The 25,002-nt window shown below is 38.2% G+C and overlaps 1 protein-coding gene across 11 annotated transcripts in view; it reads right to left on the bottom strand.

The window, feature by feature from the left end:
* The window catches only part of CAB39L (calcium binding protein 39 like), a 141,749-nt gene that overhangs the window by 37,901 nt on the left and 78,846 nt on the right, over window positions 1–25,002 (bottom strand). For all 11 annotated transcript variants that reach the window (XM_024257672.3, XM_054529534.2, XM_054529533.2 and 8 more), the window contains 2 exons: window positions 13,060–13,178; window positions 3,314–3,482 (listed from right to left, as the gene is read on the bottom strand). In XM_024257672.3, coding sequence (XP_024113440.2) covers window positions 3,314–3,482; window positions 13,060–13,178 — 288 coding nt within the window. The remainder of the gene's footprint in view (window positions 1–3,313; window positions 3,483–13,059; window positions 13,179–25,002) is intronic.

The raw sequence follows: 25,002 nt of genomic DNA on the forward strand, positions 1-25,002 counted from the left end.
CAGAAATACATATTAAGTATTTGCTTTCCTCCTCTATTGGCGTTTATTCTATGTTTGTAATTATGTGAAGGCTTACTTGTGTTTTTTTAAAAATGAATTTACTTGTTTCCATGACAGCGAAGAGCCATCTGATAGGAAAGGGGAAAAAAATGGGACTGTAGTGTCTATTATTAGCAAACACCTCCTTAGTAGTTTAGACACAGAGATTTTGGTAGAAAGATATGGAATCATCCTTTGTATTTAATGTCATTCTTCATGTTGGATGCAACCGAGGCCTATCTCACCACTAGCTCTAGATCCACCTTTTGGCGGGTTCCTCTCTAGCCGCTGTACAATTTTTGTCTTCCGGGGTGAGACATAGCCACTCCTGGGATTTCCAACTCTCGGAGCCCGGAGCCCTGCTGCCCTCACCGCCCCTCCCTCCACCCAGCAGTCACTTCTAGGAGTCTGTTCCCAAGCCCTTCCTCCTTCTTTTCCTTCCTTCCTTCCCTCACTCAGCTGTTCTCCCGAGATTTCAGTTTCCTTACTCCAAGCTTCCCACTCTTTATACTTCGCCTCTCGTTAACTCCCCTTCTTCCCTTCTCTTTCTTTCCCTTGCCCTTTTCTGTCTACCCAGACCTCCCCTGTTTTCTTCAGGGAGACTATAGGATGCTGGCAGGCCGAATGGAGGCCTGTGGACACCTGAGCAGGCTGCAAACTCCTTCCCTTCAAACCCGGACGCTAGAGGCCTTGTGTTTGTTGCAGTTTTGCCTGAGGCTTTGGGGAAATGATGGTATTGCCGTTCCTTTCCTCTGATGTCTCGGGCAATTCAGTGCTTGTCCGAAACCCGCACACCCTCCTGCTTATGACAACAAAAGTGTCACAGTGGCCGGGCGCAGTGACTCACACCTGTAATCCTGGCACTTTGCAGGGGCCAAGGTGGGCGGATGGCTTGAGGTCAGGAGTTCGAGACCAGCCTGGCCAACGTGGCAAAACCCCATCTCACTAAAAATGCAAAAATTAGCCGGGCATGGTGGTATGCGCCCGTGGTCCCAGCTACCTGGGAGGCTGAGGTGGGAGGATCACCTGAGCCTGGGAGGTTGAGGCTGCAATGAGCTGAGATTGCACCACTGCACTCCAGCCTAGGTGAGGGAGTGAGACCTTGTCTCAAAAAGTGCTGCAGTTAACTGGGCTCACCCTGCTCCTAGATAGCTGTTACAACCAGCTGCTGTTGCTTAAGCCTGCCCTGGAATCCACCCCCAGCCCACCCCAAGTGGCTTCCAAATATTCCCATCATTCTCAAACAGTATTCTCCCTCCAGAGTTCTTGTCAATTAGATTTTCCTTTGCACCCTGTATTTCCAGAGATGGCCTGGTTGCCTTTATAGATCGTGTCCCAGGCAGCTGCCAGGACTTGCCTCCCGCTTAACCACTCACCACTCTTTGGTCTTCTCCATCACAACAAATCCCTCTGAAGGCCCAGCCTGCAGGCTCCGCCTCCAGGGAGACCACGCCCCATCCCTCACCCTCCGCCAGGCATTCTTCTCCCTAAGTCCCAGCTTCCTTCTGCCCCACTGACATCTCCTGCCCTTTACCACTCTCTGACACTCTCTCACACTTTCTGTCACCATGTGAGCTAATATACCTTTCAACAGATTTATGGCATCTTCTCAAAACAGGCTGGGTAACTTCTTAGTCTGCAGATAATAGGTAGTTTTCAGCAGAGCAAACCACTGCTTTCCCCTTTTTCCACCTCTGGAGAGCTATTTAAAAGAACTATTTATCATCTAAGTCATAGGCAACTTTCAATCACTGTTCATAAAGTAATACGATTAGAGTATGTATTAATATTAGTATATGGACTATATCAATATTATTGAAATACATATTTAAGATAATATATAAAAAATAAAATTCATACATGGATTACAATTAAGTAAAACTTGTAAAAAAAAGTTACATACGTATATCCTGAAAAAAGTATAAATTAATTTGGAGTTATGTAAATAGAACAATTAAATTGCTAAAATGCTTTTGAAGAAATGAATCTGAATACATATATATATATACACATTTAAATGAGTCTTATCTACTTTTTAAACCTGAAAACCTATTTTTTTCAATGATGCTGTTACATTGTCAGTTTATAATATTTTTTGAATTCCTCTTCTCAAACGGCTTCAGAGCTGATTTGGTAGACACTGAAGAAAATCATATCTATTTTGTTTCTATTTATATCTTAAAATTAATTTTCTTATAATTATTATCCCCCCCCAAATAATTCTAGCTAACTTGATCACCCACTTTATACGCTAACCGGAATGTCAAATAGGCTTTTGTTTCCAAAACTTTTGTCTCTCCTTGAATGATAAAAGTTTGCCATTACTGAAAAATGAGCATGTAATACACATTGATACCAACTTCAAAATATGTTAAATAATAGCAGGATCATAAGCCTAAGTAACTGGTTTTCTAAAATAGAAACCTTGAATGTAACATCACTCATTAGATGAATAAGTTTTGGTATGTTTGTCTGCAAATTAGCTGCACTCTTTTCTGATATATTCTCTGAACATTTTTTTGATGATAAAATACAGAAACCAAAAGTAAAATGGTTGTCAGGGGCTGGAGGGAGGAGGAAATGGGGAGTTATTGTTTAATAAGTATAGAGGTAGAGTTTGAATTTTTCAAAATAAAAAAGTTCTGGTAGTTGGTTACCTAACAATGTGAATATACTGCATCCTACGATTTCCTACATAGTGACAAAGTAGATAATACATGATCAAACTATAGACGATTATGAAAAAACTACAATATAATTTATTACTATTTTGTTTCACCATGTGGACATTTAAAAATTACATTCATAAAATAACACGATGTCCTTCACATTCAAAGATGTAATTCTCCATCTCCCTTCACTACCTAGTTCCTTTCCCCAGAATTAATCACTGTTGCTGTTTCCTGTGCATCCTTGCAGAGGTATTCAGTGCATAAGTACCTTAAGTGGAAGCTTATGCCCTTTAATCTGTTTTTAACATAAATGACAGCATGCCACACACCGAGCACTACGTATTCCTTTCCCACATAACTGTATATACTGGAATTCATTCCATTTGAGCTTGTGACAAATATTTTGAGTTGTTTTCCTGCAGTAGGACAGACTGGCCTCATAGACTGCATTCTATTTACAGATGCCTCTTATGATCCACATCATACATGGTTGGCTACACTGAGGCCTAAGAAATAAAATTTCTTGCTTTTTAAAATTAAATTGCCTCTTTAGAGGCCAAGTGACTATAAATTGACCTAGCTGAGTTGGAAAAAAAAATTACCTTAAAAGTAGCAAAGGCATCTGAAGCAATATCAAATGTTGACAACTCCACATACTTAAAGAAATCTCTGAATTGATTAGAAAAGAGGATGATTTTGGCAAGTGGTTCATGTCGAATACATTCTCTCAGCATAATCCCACAACGTAAGGCAATCTGTGGGGCTTCATATCTAAAGCGTAAACAAGAGAGAAATAGAGCACTCTGTTATCTTATTAAAATAATATTAATGGCATCAAAAGAACCATTTCAATACTGCTGTTAATGGAAGCACACACACCATTTGTCACGATTCATTCAATACCCACTGAAGATCTACTATGTGCCTGGCACTATTCCAGACGTATTCTGGAATTTGAGTGTATTCTGAAACACTTAGATATACTCAAATATGAACGTGGTGACAGCTGGGGGTGGGGGGGATGAGGCAGAATGTAAACAATGAAAAGATAATTTCAAATCCTGAGAAGGGCCGTGAAAACTGTTGACAATAAAATACACCGCATTATAAAGGTGACTACTTAATTTTGTGTGTGTGTGTGTGTGTGTGAGTGACTACTTAAGTTACTTTACTTTAGACTAAAGGAAAGGGCAAAATGTTCCAGGCAAAGGGAAATAACTGTTCAAAGCCTCCATGGCAAGAACAGGCTTGGCGAAACAGAGAAGGAGAAATAAGGCCTGTGTGATTCGATTGTAGGGGAAGAACCGTGAGTGGTGTGAAATGAGGCAGGGGTGGAGAGAAGGGCAGGGGCCACATCCCAGATCAGATACAGCTTTGTCAGCCAAGGTAAGCAGTATGGTTTTATTTTAAGTGTAATGGGAAGCCTTTGGAGAGTTTAAAGCAAGAAATTGACAAGACTAACTTATGCTTTAAAAAGATCACTCTGGCTTCTTGTTGAAAATGTCTGTAAAACAGCAGGAGACAAATAAGAACAGGAGCAGAACCCAGGAGAGGCAACAGGGGCTTGGCCTGGGGTGGCAGGAGCAGAACAGAGGACTGTGGGCAGGTGGTGGATACTGTTCGGAGGAAGAGTCAACAAGACTTGCTGATGATGTAGCTGGAGTTGAGTGAGAGAATAAATTTGGAAACTGAGAATTCAAGAATGATTCCTATGTTTTTGGCTTGAATCACTGGGTAGATGGTGGTGCTATTTAAGATGAATAAACTAGTAGAGGAACAAGTTAGTAAAGAAATTAAGAGTTTGTGGTTAACCACATTAGTTTTGAGATAGCTGATACCTAAGTAGAAATGTCTCCTTGGCAGTAGGATACACTTATCTGGAGTTTAGGAAAAAGGGGAGACCTATATAAATATATGATTTGCATGCAATAGGTGACTAATACATAGCTGTGGATTGATTGACTCACTTAAATCCTAAGTGGAATCATGGCTCACAGCAAAACAATACATTAGACAAACAAAACATCTACTGTGGGAAACAATTCAGGACTGGCATACTAGATTGGTTCCATTTCTAATACAACAACAATCTCTCAAAGTCAAATTCAATCTCTAAGTAAGTTTAAGATATATTCCAGTGTGTGATAAGATTTCAAGAAAATGAATAATGCTTAGCCCAAGTACAACAAGCCCTTTATTCAAATAATACAGTTGACAATTGTGTGGTAAATATAGGAAGAATAGAACAAAGAAAGATATAGTTGTGATACACTGGGAAGTGAGCAGAATATAGGGCCCCCTCCAAAAAAAAAAAATCTGGTGGGGCGTGACTGCTCACTTCTGTACTCCCAGCACTTTGGGAGGCTGAGGTGGATGGACTGCTTATGCTCAGGAGTTCGAGACCAGCCTGGGCAACACGGCTGACTTTACAAAAAATAAAAAAATAAAAAATTTAGCTGAGACCCTGACTTTACAAAAACTAAAAAAATTAGGTGGACATGGTGGCACACGCCTGTAGTCCCACCTACTCAGGAGGCTGAGGTGGGAGATTGCTTGACCCTGGAAAGTTAAGTGAGACTCTGTCTCCAAAAAATAAAAATAAAAATAAAATAAAATCTGACCATATTTTTAAAGAGATATCATTGACCATTTCAACTGAATACTAGTTTTTATGGAACTTTCATGATACTATAAAACTTTAGGATATTTTATTACTCATCAACTACTAGTAACAACATTTGTTGAACAATAAGTAATGTACTATTCTTTATAAGATTATAGAATTTTCATGAAAGACAGATTCAAGAAGATTCAATTGAGGAAATAGACTACTTTCCAATATCAAATTTATAAATATTAGTAGAAGAAACAGCAAACAAAGATACCAGGGTGGTATTTATTCCTTTTTTTCCTGTTTATGCTGAATGATATTCACAAATATTGAGTATTCCCTGAATAACTCATAGTAACATTAAATGCTAATACATTCAGATAGTCATGATTCTTTGTAGAATATAAGGAATGCCAATTTATAGTGCTAGCAATTTCTCTTATTAGAAAAACTTGAAACTCAGCCTACTGGCTCACAAGGAACAGTTGTCAGGTGGGGTTTTATTAAAGATGTTGTAAAGAGGGGTATATGTTCTGAAATGTAAAGGAGAAAAGCACTGTCATTTATTGATAGAGCGCTCAAGAGAGTATAAAATAAAGGCTGTTGGCCTAGAGAAAGAATCTAAGGGAAGGACAATTAAAATCCAGACTTATTGATTAGTAAGATATATGTGGATTTTTGTAATTTGGCCCTAACCTTAACTTTTCAGTTTCATCTCCCATCACATTCGTTATTTCCCTGGAGCCCCTCATTCCCTCAATTGGAATGCCCTTCTTACATTCCCACAACTCAGATGCTTCTCATCTCTCAAGGCTTAGTTCAAATGCCACCTCCTCCTTGAAGCCTTTCCTAATCACTACGATTCGGGATTATTCTTTCTGCCCTTCACACTCATACAACAGCTTGTCTGTAATTTCTCTTTAACATTTTTTTCATTCTGTATTATGTTATACTGCAGTAAATTGCTATAGCTCTATTTTCTTCACTTCATTACAATCAATTTAATTGTTGGGGATATGTTTTACTTATCCTGTTACCTTCTCCTCTCCTCCCCTATCCCCATCTCCATTTGGTGTCTATGTCATTTATTGCTACTTTCTCCTGTCCCTACCCCAGTTTCTGAAGAGTGCCTATTATAATGTTTTTCACAAAGCATGCATATAATGAATTTAATGAACCTCAAACTGAAGAAATGTCTTAATATTAGAGTACTCTAATGAGAGTCAAACTCTGACGTATACAAAATATGCATCATCTCTGGCCAACATTTTCTTATTTATTTATTTATTTATTTATTTATTTATTTTATTATTATTATACTTTAAGTTTTAGGGTACCTGTGCACAATGTGCAGGTTAGTTACATATGTATACATGTGCCATGCTGGTGTGCTGCACCCATTAACTCGTCATTTGACATTAGGTATATCTCCCAATGCTATCCCTCCCCCCTTCCCCCACCCCACAACAGTCCCCAGAGTGTGGTGTTCCCCTTCCTGTGTCCATGTGTTCTCATTGTTCAATTCCCACCTATGAGTGAGAACATGCGGTGTTTGGTTTTTTGTCCTTGCGATAGTTTACTGAGAATGATGATTTCCAGTTTCATCCATGTCCCTACAAAGGACATGAACTCATCATTTTTTATGGCTGCATAGTATTCCATGGTGTATATGTGCCACATTTTCTTAATCCAGTCTATCATTGTTGGACATTTGGGTTGGTTCCAAGTCTTTGCTATGGTGAATAGTGCCGCAATAAACATACGTGTCTTTATAGCAGCATGATTTATAGTCCTTTGGGTATATACCCAGTAATGGGATGGCTGGGTCAAATGGTATTTCTAGTTCTAGATCCCTGAGGAATCATCACACTGACTTCCACAATGGTTGAACTAGTTTACAGTCCCACCAACAGTGTAAAAGTGTTCCTATTTCTCCACATCCTCTCCAGCACCTGTTGTTTCCTGACTTTTTAATGATTGCCATTCTAACTGGTGTGAGATGGTATCTCATTGTGGTTTTGATTTACATTTCTCTGATTGGCCAACATTTTCTCATTTCTTAATTCAATTTCCAAACTAAGACCATCTATAAAAAGTTTCCACTCCAACTTTTGGGTATAATTAGTTCTCTTTTTCCTTTCATTTCGTGAAGCTTATTGAAACCATCTGTGATGCACTGACAGTTTATTCTTGAGAATCAAAAGAATGTTTTTAAAAAACCAAGACTCCTCTGGGTCAGCACACTTGTCATTTCATCCCAGCAGTTTGACATCTGTCATTCTGAGATCACAACTTCTTAAAGTTAGAAATACATAGGGATATACAGAGATATATAGGGAATTCCAATTCTCCTCAGTACTCTTTAAGGGATTTATAATTCACATAGATCATTTCTACCTGACTACCTTCTAGTATATTGACTTTTGATAGGTTATTGCTTACTATACAAAGAAATGCTCCCAAAGATAAGCTTATGTTAAGTTTCAAATCCCACTAACATTAATATCCTTAGGTCTGTTAAAGAATCAATATTTATCTCACCTAATCTATTCTACTCATAGATAAGCTTCCTGATGGCAAGGATCCTGCCTAATTACTGCATTTCCCACAATGGCTAACCCATGGCAGGTCCCCAGTAAAGGTTAATCTGATGAATGCTGAATCACTATTTTATAGAATTGAATCATATCTTCCCTCTTGATTTGTAATTTAGATCATATAGTCTGGACTATAATGAACTGTGTCAGTGTGGAGAAGGCACTATCTAGGCATGCCCATCAAATAATGACAGCATAATGAAAAGTCTCTCTCAAATTTAATGAAGGCCAAAATGTAAGAGCAATGGTCTCAGTCTCAGCTGGCAGTGACCTACAGTAATCATTACACAGAAAATGGTTAGAAGAATGATCTTGTGCAAGAATATTTCAATTTAAGAACAAAGATTACATTATGTAAGGGGGAAAATGACTTTTGTGATTATTGCTGAAAGTAAACAAGGCCAGGAAATACCTGGAAAGCTTTTGTAAAATGCCATTCAACAAACACTTGGCCTCCTCAATATAGTCAAGAAGGTATGTTTCTAATCTAGAAACATTTGCTGACTAAAAATAATGAGTTAGGCCAGGCATAGTGGCTCATGCCTATAATCCCAGCACTTTGGGAGGCCAAGGCAGGAGGATTGCTTGAGCCCAGGAGTTTAAGACCAGCCTGGGCAACATAGTGGGACCCTGTTTCTTCAAAAAAAAAATTAATTAGCTAAGTGTGGTGGCATGCACTTGTAGTCCCAGCTACTTGGGAGGCTGAGTCAGGAGGATCACTTGAGTCAGGAGGTTGAGACTATAGTGAGCTGTGATCACAGCACTACTTTCTAGTATGGGAAACAGAGCAATACCGTCTCAACAAATAAATAAAATAATGAGTTAATTCTGTCCACCAAAAAGGCCTAGAAGCAATAACAATCCAATGTCAATGAGCACCCCTAGCATCCAGATTGCAGTCTCTAAGAACCATTCCTCTCTAAAAAGAACCAACATCCTTGGTAGAAATTTCAGGTCTTTGTCAGCAAAGGTACAAGTTGGGTGGCATATCTTGTTATACCAGAAAGCAAAGAAGCTCTCACAAACTATTTTAGTGATGTTAAGAGATAACACCTAGAAGGGGCCACAGATGGTCAATTGAGCATTAAAAAAACATGTGTAGAACTAAATAAGACATATAGAAAACATTAAATCCATTAGTTCACCAGATGCTAGAAGAGTGTGTGTCTCTGTACATATATAAATATATATATGTTTATACACACACACATATATAAAGGCGGGGGAAGGAGGGAAATATTAGACACCGATGAAAGTTCCTAGGATATCTTATTTTTCTCTAAAATGATAATTAAAAGAAAAGAATTGAGCATTTATTCTGCCTCTCTGGTATGAATTATACTTCAGAGTATTCTAACACCTGAAGCTGTGGTGGGTGAATGACAGTATTCTCTATAAAACTACTTTAGCCAATAAAAAATACAAACGGAGTGACAGAATTCAAAATTACCTTTTTGTCACCTCTAATGAAATGACGGAATCAGGCAATATTCATCAATGGATGGTAAAACAATTAAGTTTAAGGTCGATGGGGAACTTTATAGTGGATTAGACTGTCACCATCTGAACCCATTGATCAGTCTTAGCATTACTAAAAGTACATCTCCTGATGTGATGAAATATGAACTATATAGTACCATCTATAAAATAACTGCCAAAATGAAACTGCTTACAATTTTTTATAATAAACTTAAAAAAACAGGATAATTGGGAGAAATTTATGATTTTAACATCAGCCTTCTGGAACATAGTCCACTGGCCACAGTTCTTTATGGATCACTGAGAGCTGTTCAGTGACCTCATTCTCAAGTTCTCTCAGTACCCTGGAATGTCATTTGCCTGAGCCAGAAGACAAATTCATTTAGAGTGAGTAAGTCCTTATTTATAATCTTTTCATAAAACTTGGGCTCCAAATACTTTTTACCATGTTTAATACCACATATTCAGATAATTCTCTTTGATAGACAAGTATCAATTGCTTTTTGTCTTATATTCTTTATGGTTAGACTTAGGTTCTATACAGAATGTTACTATCATACTCTCATTTATGTTATTGTTTGATGTATAAATGTACCAATCAAGCTATGTCCTAGGTTTTAAAGTGACTTCACAAGGATAATTCAGTAAAAATCCTGACTTTTCAGAAGGGCTAAATCTCTAGCATTCAGTGCTAAATTAGAAGATGGTAACAGGGGCTGGGTGCGGTGGCTCATGCCTGTAATTCCAGCACTTTGGGAGGCCAAGGCAGGCAGATCACGAGACCATCTGGCTAACATGGTGAAACCTCGTCTCTACTAAAAATAGAAAAAATTAGCGAGGCGTGGTGGCAGGCGCCTGTAGTCCCAGCTACTCAGGAGGCTGAGGCAGGAGAATCACTTGAACCTGGGAGGCGGAGGTTGCAGTGAGCCGAGATCGCGCCACTGCACTCCAGCCTGGGCGACAGAGCGAGACTCCGTCTCAAAAAAAAAAAAAAAAAAAGAAAACGGTAACGGGTAAAACTGATTATGGTACAACTGTTCCACTACTCTGTCCTCAGGAGCATCAACAATTCCCTCTCCCTTCACATGTGAATGGTCCTCGAATCTTCTTAAAGGTATATTAATGGTAAGGAACATGGGATTTAGTGTCAGATCTGCATGGAAAACTAGGCTCTGTCATGTATTAGCTGTATAACCTTGAGCAATATCCTTACTCTCTCTGAGTTTCAGTTTCCTCATCTGTAAAAGGGTAAAAAAATGCAGTTCTCATAGTATTTGGAAAGTAAACAAAACATAAGGAAAGACATTACAATAGCTGGCACGTAGCAAACAATGAGTAAATGGTTTATACAAAACAGGATGTGAAGAAATGAGTTAAAAGTTTGGGTTGAAAAACAGAAGAATAATCATTGCAATAGAGAATTAAAACCAGAGGTGTAGTCCCCAAATTGTCAATAATGATTTCTTTTGGAGAGATTATGGGATGCACTTTCTTTTTCTGTTATACATTTCTAAAATGTTTTAGTTTTTAAATAATAACCATGTATTGCTTTTGAATTGGAAAGAAATGGAAATGTTTTCAAATACGCATTCTCTTCATTCTCAGTATCTCCATTAAAGTTCTGATGATAATCTCTTCCCCAGACTCTTCCAAGCTGGAATCTCAGCCTCCCACCCCAAGCTATTTTCTATGTTGCCACCAGAACTCCTCATGTCTAGTCCCTGGATGACTCCATGTTGCCTACAGAATGACATTCAAACTCCCTAGTAGGACTTGGAAAGCTCTTCATAATCTGGTCTCAGTCTTTCCAACTTCATACGGCACCCTTCCCTCTGACTCACCCAGAACTCTAGTCACACCAGAATTCTTGTCATTCTCCAAACATAAAATCTCTTATATACTTTCACCTTTCTGTGGGCTGAAATGGCAATGAACAAAGTGATCTTAGATAGCACATGCTGAAGATGACAGAACCCCCTGATGAACTAGAACATCTGCTCTGCACTATTACATGAGAAATATACTTATCTTGTTGTGGGGCCACTTCACTTTGGGGTCTATGTGTTATAGAGGCTTTGCATCCCCTAACTAATACATGATACAAGGATCTTTCCCTTTCCAGAGCTGAAAGAAACAATTCTCCAGTAAGACAATTATTTTGTACCCAAAATAAAAGTAAACATAGTACACTACTTTGCTCACTAATGAATAATAACTGTGCAATCATAATAATCTAAATGTGATTATTAAAATTTAAAATTATGATAAAGTTTATTAGGAAGGTAAGGGAAAGGAAATAGAATAATGGTGGCAGTAAAAAGACTATCATCTAGTTTATCTTGTCAAAGATACTGCTTAAAATTGATAAGTGAAAAATTAGTATAAGCCCATTATTTGTAACACAGAGGTAAATATATGATGAAAACAATGATGAACAAATAAACGGATGAACAAATAAAAGAGAAAAAAGTGGTTGTCTTTGGGTAATAGGACTGAAAAATAGAGAAGAAAGAGGCAAAGAGGCCAGGCGCAGTGGCTCATGCCTGTAATTCCAGCACTTTTGGAGGCTGAGGCAGGGCAGATCACTTGAGGTCAGGAGGTCGAGACCAGCCTGGCCAAATAGTGAAAACCTGTGTCTACTAAAAATACAAAAATTAGCCATGCGTGGTGGTGGGCGCCTGTAATCCCAGCTACCCGGGAGGCTGAGGGAGGAGAACTGCTTGAACCCAGGATGCAGAGGTTGCAGTGAGCCAAGATCGCACCACTGCACTCCAGCCTGGACAACAGAGCAAGACGCTGTCTCAAAAAAAAAGAAAGAAAGAAAGAAAAGAAAAAAGAGGCAAAGAACTGCTATTTATTGATATATCTGATTTTTAAACTATGTATTATTTTGATACAATTAAATATTTAAAATGTACAAGAGAGAAAATGAACACAGGTGAGACGGACTAGGTATGAAACAGCAGAATTGAAAACAGGAATACAATAAAATAAAGAGACGTCCTGGTTTGAGATGGTGGAGTAGAAAGACAAGGGGAGGAAGAAGATGGGTCTGCTGTTCTCAAGCTTTGCTACACCCAGATCTCCAGTCTTTATGATTCAGAGTAGCCTCCAAATGCCCAAGAAACATTTATAAATAAGTATACATAAAAATAATAATCAGGGATTCTATTACCCAGCTCGACTTCAGTTTTATGGCTTCCCTATAGACCCATATACATTCACCTTGGCAGATGCTAGCTACTGGAAATGTCTAATACCTATATTTCAGTTCCCAGAACCAGAATATATATGTGTGTGCTTATGTGTGTGGTGAGGGCATTCAATCTCATGCAAGCAGGAAAAGGGTAAGTGTGCAGCTAGGAATAGGGCAGATAGGGAAGCATAAGCAATACTGTAATAGGAAGACACAGAAATAGCAGAAATGTGGAGGAAAGGAAGGCAGTAAATGGAAACATAACATTTGAAACATTAAGGTGCAAAGAAAGGATTTTGCTGCAGTAATCATAGAGACAGATCTGGAGGGCTGACCTCACACATGACAAATACCTTTACTGCAGTTCCAAAAGGGAAATGATCATATCTCAAATGAGACTAATGCTATGCACTTTTAACAACTATTAAAAACTTAGCCCTACTTGAAAGGAAGCCATGTACCTACCCTTTGAGGAGCATAAACAGGATATGAGGATGAGCACTAATATACTCCACAGTAGGACTCCGAGTGCCTATCTGTCTTCTCAGGATGTTGTTAAATATCTGGGTCACATCTTTTTTTCCCTGTTAAAGGAACAAACAGCAATTAAATTGTACACTCTAAATGGATGAATTGTATAGTATGTGGAATATATACATACATATATACACACAGACAGAAATGGTACCATCCTTTCTAATATGCAAAAAACGTTAACTTACTCTTCCCATAGACCCCTAACAAGCTGTGCTTGCAAACACAGTCTACAAAATGGATGCAGCTCCTTGCCACAGGATGTGTGCTAGGGGAAATCTGACCAACTGGAAGTCCATTTCCCACAGAGCATGGAAGGACATAAAATGACTATGACAGAACTCAATTCTTTGTTTTTTCACTGTCTACCTTTATGCAAGAAAAAAATTATGATTATCATTTTTAAACCTTCATGAATAAGGAAGGAAAACAGATGAAGAAAATAAGATTTTAGTAAAATGTAGGTTAGAACCAAATTCCTTTTTCTTAGATCTACTTTCTAGTATTTTTTGCTTTCACGTTATCACTTTATTCACTGTTCTTCACCCTAGTGCCTTGACTTAAAAAAAAAAAGTGGGTTTTCCATTAGGTGGAAATATTTGATCTAGGTGATCATAACAAATCATATCTAGCCTGGAGGAATAGAAGACATCACCAAATCAGTGAGACAGAGGAACCAGATACGCAATCATGGATAGGGCTTCTTAGAGTCCTCATGGACAAGACCTGCACTCTCATACATCTTACAACCTGTCCAGCCTGGTTTTCCAAAAGAAATCTTGGACTGGACCTGAGTTTACCACATGAAAAGTAAGTACAAGAACGACTGATATGGTTTGGCTCTGTGTCCTCACCCAAATCTCATTACGAATTGTAATCCCTATAATCCCTATGTGTGGAGGGCAGGACCTGGTGCAAGGTGATTGGATCATGGGGGTGGTTTCCCCCATGCTGTTCTTGTGATAGTGAATCAGTTCTCACACGATCTGATGGTTTTATAAGGGGCTCTTTCCCCTTTGCTCATTCACTCTTCTTTCTCCTGCTGCCATATGAAGGTCTGTGCCTGCTTCCCCTTCTGCCATGATTGTAAGTTTCCTGAGGCCTCCCCAGCAATGTGGAACTGTGAGTCAATTAAACCTCTTTCCTTTATAAATTACTCAGTCTCAGGTATTTCCTTATAGCAGTGTGAGAACATACTAATACAATGACATTGCATTCTCAATCAGTATGGCCCTAGTTCGGCTTTCATCTCTCAACTGAACTATGAAAGAGCTTGCTTCAGTTACTGTCTCCACTTCAAAGCATCCTCACCCTGCAGAGTGAGCTAGCTAGAAATGCAAATACGACCATGCCATCTCTCTCCTTAAACTCTTCAATGTCTCCCTTTTGCTTAGAAAAAAGTCCAATACAAAAAGGCCAGGCGTGGTGGCTCACGCCTGTAATCCCAGCACTTTGGGAGGCCAAGGGGGGTGGATCAGGAGGTCAGGAGTTCAAGACTAGCCTGGCCAACATAGTGAAACCCCGTCTCTAGTAAAAATACAAAAATTAACCGGCTGTGGTGGTGTGCACCTGTAGTCCCAGCTACTTGGGAGGCTGAGGCAGAAGAATCCCTTGAACCCGGGAGGCAGAGGTTGCAGTGAGCCGAGATTGTGCCACTGCACTCCAGTCTGGGCAATGGAGCAAGACTTCATCTCAAAAAAAAAAAAAAAAAAGAGAAAGAAAGAAAGGAAAGAGAGAGAGAGACAGAAAAGCAGAAAGAGAGAGAGAGAAAGAAAGAAAGAAAGGAAAAAAGTCCAATACCCTTCAACGACTTGACAGCGGCCAACTTTTCCAGTCTCATCAGCTAACTATCACTTCCAATTCCTACATCAAGTTCTATTAGTACCAAATTGCTGCACCACATATACACAACATTTTATGGTTCTATATCTTTCTTAATGCTCTTCCTTTTTTCATGATCTCTGTCTTTCTTTAAGATTCAGTTCAGGAGTATTCTCCCCTGGGATGAGTGCCCCTCTCTGTACTACAACCATGTCCTTTGCCACATCAATCAGTACCTCCTCTTCCCTACTACCTCTACCTCCACCTTCACAGCAGCAAATACTTACTGAGGGCTTACTCTGTGCCAGGCATTTATGCTAACAGCTTTACAGGTATTATCCAATTTTCACAACAACCTTATTTTTTTTAATTTCATATTCTTTTTGTTAATTTTTTTCTGGCAGGCATACAACAACCTTATAATATACATATTATAAAAAAGAAATTAAGGATTTATATGTTTTATAAAATGTACAAATGTAAATATGTATATATACATATTATAAATAAGGAAATTAAGGATTAATGAGATTGCCTAGATCTCACTGTTCTGTTAGATACTGATAAATATCTACAAGCACTGACACCATCCAAGAAAACATGACCTCAACAATTGAACTAAATAAGACACCAGGGACCAATCCTGGGACAATAGAGATATATGACCTTTCAGACAGAGAATTCAAAATCACTATTTTGAGGAAACTCAAAGAAATTCAAGATAACACAGAGAAAGAATTCAGAATTCTATCATAAATTTAATACAGAGATTGAAATAATTAAAAATAATCAAGTAGAAATTCTAGAGTTGAAAATGCAATTGACATGCTGAAGAATGCATCAGAGCCTCTTAATAACAGAATTGATCAAGCAGAAGAAAGAATTAGTAAGCTTGCAGACAGGCTATTTGAAAACATGCAGTTGGAGGAGACAAAAGAAAAAAGAATAAAAAACAGTGAAGAATGCCTATGAGATCTAGGAAATAGTCTAGAAAGGGCAAATCTAAGACTTACTGACCTTAAAGAGGAGGTAGAAAAAGAGATAGGGGTAGAAAACTTACTCTAAGAGATAATATCCGAGAACTTCCCAAACCTAGAGAAAGATATGAATACTCAAGTATAAGAAGGTTATAGAACACCAAGCAGATTTAAACCAAAGAAAACTACTTCAAAGCATTTAACAATCAAACTCCCAACGTCAAAAAAAAAAAAAAAAAAAATCCTAAAAGCAGCAGGTGAAAAGAAACAAATAACATACAGTGGAGCTGCAATACATCTGGCAGCAGACTTTTCAGTGGAAACCTTACACGCCAGGAGAGAGTGGCATGACATATTTAAGGTGCTGAAGGAAACAAATCTTTTACCCTAGTATATATGGTGAAAATACCCTTCAGGCATGAAGGAGAGTTGAAGACTTTCCCAGACAAACAAAACCTGAGGGATTTGATCAATACTAGACCCATCCTACAAGAAATGCTAAGGGTAGTTCTACAATCTGAAAGAAAAGGATGTTAATGAGCAAGAAGAAATCATCTGAAGGTATAAAATCCACTGGAAATAGGAAGCACATAGAAAAACACAGAATAGTATAACACTGTAATGGTGGTGTGTAAACTACTCTTGTCTTAAGGAGAAAGACAAAATGGTGAACCACCCAAAAATAATAACAACTTTTCAAGATATAAACAATACAATAAGACATAAAGAGAAACAACAAAAAGTTAAAAAGCAGGAGGAGGAAGTTAAGGTGTAGAGTTCTTATTAGTTTTCTTTCTGTGCATTTATTTATGTAATTAGTATTAAGTTGGCATCAGTTTAAAACAATGGGCTATAAGATGGTATACACATGCCTCATGGTAACCTCAAATATAAAAACATACAATGGATCACAAAAAATAAAAAAACAAGAAATTAAAGCATACTGCCAGAGAAAATCACATTCACTAAAAGGAAGAGAAGAAGGAAGAGACGACTAAAAAACAACCAGAAAACAAATAACAAAATGGCAGGAGTAAGCTCCTACTTGTCAATAATAACACTGTATGTAAGTGGACTAAAGTCTGCAATCAAAAGACATAAAGTGGCTACCTGGGAGGCTGAGGTGTAAGGATCACCTGAGCCCAGGAGGTCAATGGTTCAGTGAGCTGTGACTGTGCTACTACACTCCAGCCTGGATGACAGAGTGAGACCCTGTCTCAGAAAAAAAAAAAGAAAAAAAGAAAAGAAAAAGAAAAGGAAAAAAAAAAGACATAGAGTGGCTGAATGGATGGAAAAACAAGACCCAAATGATCTGCTGCCTACAAGAAACACACCTCACCTATGAAGATACACATGGACTGAAAATAAAGACATGGAAAAAGATATTCCATGCTGATGAAAACAAACAAAACCGAGCAGGAGTAGCTATACTTACATCAGACAAAACAGATTTCAAGACAAAAACTGTAAGAGGAGACAAAGTCATTATATAATAATAAAGGAGTCAGTTCAGCAAGAGGATATAACAATTGTAAATATATATGCAGCAAACACTGGAGCACCCAGATATGTAAAGCAAATATTATTAGAGCTAACATGAGGGACACATCCCATTACAACAGTAGCAGATCTTAGATCTGGGACATGATAACTTTTACCACTGTTACTCAACATAATATTGGAAGTCTTAGCTGGAGCAATCAAACAAGAGAATGAACTGAAGAGCAAATATTATTAGAGCTAAAGTGAGAGATAGATCCCAATACAACAGTAGCAGATCTTAGATTTGGAACATGACAACTTTTACTACTGTTATTCAACATAATATTGGAAGTCTTAGCCAGAGCAATCAAACAAGAGAATGAAATGAAGGGCATCCACATTGGAAGGGAAGAAGTCAAATTATCCTTGTTTGCAGATGATATGACCTTATATTTGAAAAAAGCTAAAGACTTCACAAAAAAACTATTAGAATTGATGAACAAATTCAATCAAGTTGCAGGATACAAAAATCAACATACAAAAATCAGTAGCATTTCTATATGCTAACAGTGAACAATCTGAAGAAGAAATCAAAAGAGAAATCCCATTTATAATAGCAACAAATAAAATTAAATACCTAGAAATTAACTTAACCAAAGTAAAAAATCTCCATAATGAAAACTATAAAAAAACTGATGAAAGAAATTAAAGAGGACATGCAAAAAAGGAAAGATATTCCGTGTCCACGGATTGAAAGAAACAATATTGTTAAAATGTTCATACTACCCAACATAATCTACAGGTTCAATGCAATCCCTATCAAAATACCAATGACATTCTTCATCGAAATAGAAAAAAAATCCTAAAATTTACATGGAACCACAAAAAACCCAGAATAGCCAAAACCATCATGAGCAAAAAGAACAAAACTGAATAAATCACATGACTTGACTTTGAATTATACTAAAGAGCTATACAGTAACCAAAACAGCATGGTACTGGCATAAAAATAGACACACAGACCAATGGAACAGAACAAAGAACCCAGAAACAAATCTACACACCTACAGTGAACTCATTTTTTACAAAGGTGCTGAGAACATACATTGAGGGGAAAAGACAGTCTTCAACAAATACTGCAGAGAAAACTGAATATCCACATGCAGAAGAATGAAATTAGACCCCTATCTCTTGTCACATACAGGAATCTAATCAAAATGGATTAAAGACTTATATCTAAGATCTATGAAACTACGAAGCTACTAAAAGAAAATATTGGGGAAACTCTCCAGGACATTGGTCTGGGCAAAAACTTCTTGAGCAAAACCCCACAAGCACAGGCAATCAAAGCAAAAATGGACAAATGGGACCACATCAAATTTAAAAGCTTCTGCACAGTGAAGGATACGATCAACAAAGTGAAGAGAAAACCTACAGAACACAGGCCTTCTGTGAAAAGGTGCTCAGTATCACTGATTATCAGAGAAATGCAAATCAAAACTACAATGAAATATCCTCTCACGACAGTTAAAATGCCTTTTATCTAAACACCAGGTAACAACTATTGCTGGTGAGGATGTGGGGAAAAGGAAACCCTCATATGCTGTTGGCAGGAATGTAAATTAGTACAACTACTATGGAGAATAATGTGGAGGTTCCTCAAAAAACTACAAATAGAGCTACCATATGATTTAGCAATCCTACTCTTAGGTATATGCCCAAAAGAAAGGAAATCAGTATATCAAAGAGATATCTACACTCCCATATTTGTTGTAGTATTATTCACAATAGCCAAGATTTGGAAACAACCTAAGTGTCCAAACACAGATGACAAAATGAGGATAAAGAAAATGTGGTACCTTTACACAATAAAGTACTATTCAGTCATAAAAAGGAATGAAATTCTGTCATTGCAACAACATGGATGGAACTGGAGGCCATTATGTTAAGTGAAATAAACCAGGCACAGAAAGACAAACATCAGATGTTCTCAGTTATTTGTGGGATCTAAAAATTAAAACAAGTGAACTCATGAAAATCAAGAATAGAAGCATGGTTACCAGAGGCTAGGAAGGGTAGTAGGGGAGTGTGTGAGGGTGAGATGGGGATGGTTAATGGGTACAAAAAACAACAGAAACAATGAATAAGATCTAGTAACACCAAGGATAAAGGCTTGAGAGGATGGATACCCAATTTTCCATGATGTGGTTATTACACATTACATGCCTGTACTAAAATACCTCATATACACTACCTACTCTGTACCCACAAAAATTAAAAAGAAAAAAAGAGAAAAAAGAAATAAATAAAAACCCATGCTCTTACGAGGTCAGGAGTTCGAGACCAGCATGGCCAAGATGGTGAAACCCCGTCTGTACTAAAAATACAAAAATTAGCCAGGCGTGGTGGCACGCATCTGTAATCCCAGCTACTCAGGCTGGGATTGAGGGCTGAGGCAGGGGAATCACTTGAACCCAGGAGGCAGAGGCTGCAGTGAGCTGAGATCGCGCCATTGCACTCCAGCCTGGGCAACAAGAGTGAAACTCTGTCTAAAAAAAAAAAAAAAAAATCCATGCTCTCCAAACACCCTCCCTCCAAAACCCAACCCCCCATCAAAGCCCAAAAAACTTAATAGTATGAAAAACAAACAATCTGCCAGGCATGGTGGCTCACACATGTAATCCCAGCACTTTGGGAAGCTAAGGCAGGCAGCTCACCGGAGGTCAGGAGTTCGAGACCAGCCTGACCAACGTGGTGAAACCTTGTCTCTACTAAAAATACAAAAATTAGCCAGGCCTGGTGGTGCATGCCTGTAATCCCAGCTACTCGGGAGGCTGAGGCACAAGAATCGCTTGAGCCCTGGAGGCAGAGCCTTCAGTGAGCTGAGATTGTGCCATTGAATTCCAGCCTGGGCAACAGACCAAGATCCTGCCTCAAACAAACAAACAATCTAATTAGAAAATGGACAAAAGGCTGGGTGGGGTGGCTCATGCCTATAATCCCAGGCATGAAATTACTTTGGAAAGCTGAAGCAAGATTACTTGAGCCAGGAGTTTGAGAGTAGCCTGGGCAACATAGCAAGACCCCATCTCTACTTAAAAAATAAAATAAAAATAAACAAAACAGAGAAAATGGCTAAAAGACACGAAGAGACATTTTACCAAAGAGGATATACAGATGGCAACAAGCACACAAAAGACGTTCAACATCGTTAGCCATTAGGGAAACGAAAATCAAAACCACAATGAAATATTACTACATGCCTCTCAGAATGGCTAAAATAAAAAACAGCAACAACATCAAATGCTGGCAAGAATGAAGAGAAACTGTACTCATACATTGTAGTGGAAATGTAAAACAGTATAGCCAATCTGGAAAACACTTTAGCAGTTCCTGAAACAGCTAAACATGCAGCTAACCATAACTGTAATTGCGCTCTTGGCATCTATCACAGAGAAATGAAAACTATGTTCACACAAAAACCAATTAGTAGGTGAATCTTCAATTTAAAAGAATACTTCAAAATCAGTTGCTCTCATAATTTTAAAACACAAAAAATGTTTATAGGCCGGGCACGTTGGCTCATGCCTGTAATTCTAGCACTTTGAGAGGCCAAGGCTGGAGGATCAGTTGAACCCAGGAGTTTGAGACCAGTCTGGGCAACATGGCAAAACCCCATCTCTACAAAAAAATACAAAAATTAGCTGGGTGTAGTGGCACACGCCTATAGTCCCAGCTACTTGGGAGGCTGATGTGGGAGGATCACTTGAGCCTGGGAGGTGTAGGTGGAAGATGTAGGTAGAGTGCCACTGCACTCTAGCCTGGGTGACAGAGTGAGACCCTGTCTCAAAAAAAAAAAGGTTATATTACATAAATTTTATTTATACTGATGTTAAAGACTATATTTGCCATATAAAAAAAGATATAGCTGTAAGCATAAATTGATTTTAAAATGAAAGAAATCATCTGTTTTGTTCAAACCTTTCTAGACCCTGCAGTGTAATACTGCAGAATAAATATCAACCCTCTTTGAAATGTCATAGGAACATGTTTTTCATACTTCCCAGTGAAATGTCACAAGAACATTCCATACAGCATTCCAGTAGAAATGAAGCCCCGCAGAACTCTATCCAACTTTTACATAGAGGAAAACATTCTTCTAGTTCATTAGCAAATGTGTGCAAAGGCAAAGGAAGCCCCCTGTGGATAACAAAAGCAAGTTCTGCTACCAGGGACCGCTTCCCAAAACAGAGGAAAGGATTAGAATAGAAAGGATTACAGAACACTGAAACAGGTACAAACTGGTGAATAATGATCTCTACATTACACGTTAATCTTTGTAGCTATTAATTTGTCATGCCAAATCTAACTGGAGTGAAACCTTAACTATTTCAAAACCAGTTTTTTGCAACCTGCAGGCTGCCAGATCTCAAGCCCTGGACTCAGAAGTGGCCAGAAAAAAAAGACAGAAAAACCCTAAAAATATATTTGATAATAAAGAAGCAACATCCAGAAATGACCCAAAATGCCAAAAATTAGCTGGCAATTATTGTATGTATAATTCTAATACATATTATATTGTATACATGTATAATTCTAATACATATTATACATGTATAATTATACATGTATAATTCTAATACATAATATAATTATTATATGCATAATTCTAATACATACAATTATATGTATCACATCACATATAATGTAACCAATAAGATCCCTAACCTGAAGAAGCCCTTGTGTTTGCTGGCAAATTCAAAAAAGGTCAGCTTTAACATGAAATGCTCCACAATTATTTGCTGAATGAATGAATTATGTATATGGAAGTATTCACTAAAATCAAATAAGAAAAGCGAAAAGGAGGGAAGAAAGAGGTGGTGAACAGCAGTCACAGCAACCAGAATAATTGCTGAAAAAGAGAGCATCCCTCACAGATAGCATAGATGAGAAAAGGGAAACAAGAGAAAAGAAGGCAGAGACTAGAAAACACCCACTTTAAAACACAAGCCATTGAATTTATATAGAATATATATAAAGAATTCTCAAAATTCAGCAACGAAATTAAAAAGGGGCAAAAGATATGAATAATACTTCATAAGAGATATGGTAGCAAAAATGTACATGAAAAGATGCTCAACATCATTAGTCATTAGAGAAATCCAAATTAAAACCACAATGAGATATCACAAACCCTTATTAGAATGGCTAAAATAAAACAAAACAAAAAGTTGACATTCCCCAACAGCCCTACTCCTAGGTATTTATCTAAGTGAAAGGAAAACCTATGTTCACACTAAATACTATACATAAATGGTTATGGCAGCTTTATTTGTAATTGCTAGAAACTGGAAATATGTAAAATATCCCACAAGTGGGGAATGGATAAATGATCTGTGGTCCATCCAAGCAATGGAGTACTACTCAGCAATAAAAAGCAACAGACATGGCAACGACATGGATGAATCTCAAATGCGTTATGCTGAAAGAAGCCAAGCTCAAAAGGCTACATACATATGATTCTGTTTACCCAATCTTTTTGCAATGGTGAAATTATAAGGACTGAAAACTGATCAATGGTTGCCAGAGGCCGGGGACAGGAAAAGGAGATGATTACAAAGAGGCATAGGAGATTTTTTTATTTTTATTTATTTATTTATTTATTTTATTTTTTTTTTTTTGAGACGAACTCTTGCTCTGTCGCCCAGGCTGAAGTGCAGTGGCACGATCTCGGCTCACTGCAACCTCCGCCTGCCAGGTTCAAGTGATTCTCCTGCCTCAGCCTCCCAAGTGGCTGGGACTACAGGTGCACACCACCACACCCGGCTAATTTTTGTATTTTTAGTAGAGACAGGGTTTCACCATGTTGGCCGGGGTGGTCTCGAGCTCCTGACCTCGTGATCTGCCCACCTCGGCCTCCCAAAGTGCTGGGATTACAGGCGTGAGCCACCACGCCCAGCTGGCATAGGAGGATTTTTTAGGGTGATGGAACTATCCTTCATTACAGAACTGTGCACTAAAAAGGGTGAATGTTACTATTTATAAATTGTATCATAATTTTTAAAAATGAAAATTATAGCCAGTGAAGTCAGGGACTTCTCTATTCTTGCTGGTGTGTTGCAGGGGAGTTGAGGTGGGTGGGAGCAAATGGTTGTGCTGAATTTCAGTAGCAGAAGTAGATAGGCAGAACAGTCTGCAGGGTGAGGGGTAGCCACTGAATGGATTAGTGCTGGGGACTAAAATTCAAATTGAACTAATTTATAGATATTGGGAAAGATATAGGGAATGAAACTACAAGCTAGCTCAAAGTTGCTCTCAAAAAAATTTAAATATAATTAAATCTACATATTACATGATATCCATCTGTGGGAATTTATATGGGAGATTATCTCCCCCACTGCCCCAATATCTTTGTCATTCTATTTTCTCTGCAGACTGGCTTCTTCTGTTTCTTTAGTCCACATAGTGAAAAATATGGCCACTGATGGAAAAACTGCATTTACTATCTTTAGCACCTGGCTAAATACTGGGGTTCTGTCTCAGTTCTAGTTCCAGAATTCCTACAGAAAGCCTCTGGCCCTCTTTTGGTCAGATATCCACTTGCAGGTCGTTCAGCTGTGTGTTGTCCAGGGTGTCATGTCACCCAAAATGGTTGTTCCCATGGTAACCATGTGAGTGGAGAAGGAGGGAGCATTCCCCAGAAAGCAGAGGGAGTGGGCAGACACAACACTTTATACACAGCACAAGCAGTCTTCATCCTTATGCAGATGACATTCCTTAAAATGTCTGGTACGATCAGACTAATGGTCACTGTCTTAATTTTATTACAAACAATTAACAGGTTTCACATCTAATTAAGAGCCTGATGCCAAATGCCATTTTTAATCACCCATATATTATATTCCTTTATAGGATAAAGGCCTTCTACAGCTTATATTCATTAAGCTTTAGGGCAATAGGGTAATGATAACATAAAATTCCATTTTCTATGACATAGTATTTCCCTACCTGAGACTGTAAATTCTTTAATTTGTCCAGTGATGGGCACAAAATATATACACAATCAAATAAAGTCAAGACCAAACATAATTAAATAAAATCAATGGCAGACACGCATAGTAAGCATTTCAAATCGTTAAATGTATAACGTACAGTCAAAGCTGGTATTTTAAGGCTTTACAATTTCTGTTATATTTTTACAGTAATAAAACCAAAGGTAAAGAGCCACTTTTTTTTTTCTTTTTCTTTTTTTTTTGAAATGGAGTTTCACTCTTATTGCCCAGGCAGGAGTGCAATGGTGTGATCTTGGCTCACTGCAACCTCCGCCTCCCAGGTTCAAGCGATTCTCCTGCCTCAGCCTCCCAGGTAGCTGGGATTACAGGTGCATGCCACCATGGCCAGAGCTAATTTTTGTATTTTTAGTACAGATAGGGTTTTGCCACGTTGGCCAGGCTGGTCTCAAACCCCTGACCTTAGGTGTCCCAAAATGCTGGGATTACAGACGTAAGCCACCGCGCCTGGCCAAGGACCACTTTAATCAGGTCCAGGGAATAGAAAAAAATTATTAGAGGATAAACATTTACAAAATGTAGGA

The sequence above is a fragment of the Pongo abelii genome, chromosome 14, assembly GCF_028885655.2.
Source record: "Pongo abelii isolate AG06213 chromosome 14, NHGRI_mPonAbe1-v2.0_pri, whole genome shotgun sequence".
Taxonomy (NCBI): domain Eukaryota; kingdom Metazoa; phylum Chordata; class Mammalia; order Primates; family Hominidae; genus Pongo; species Pongo abelii.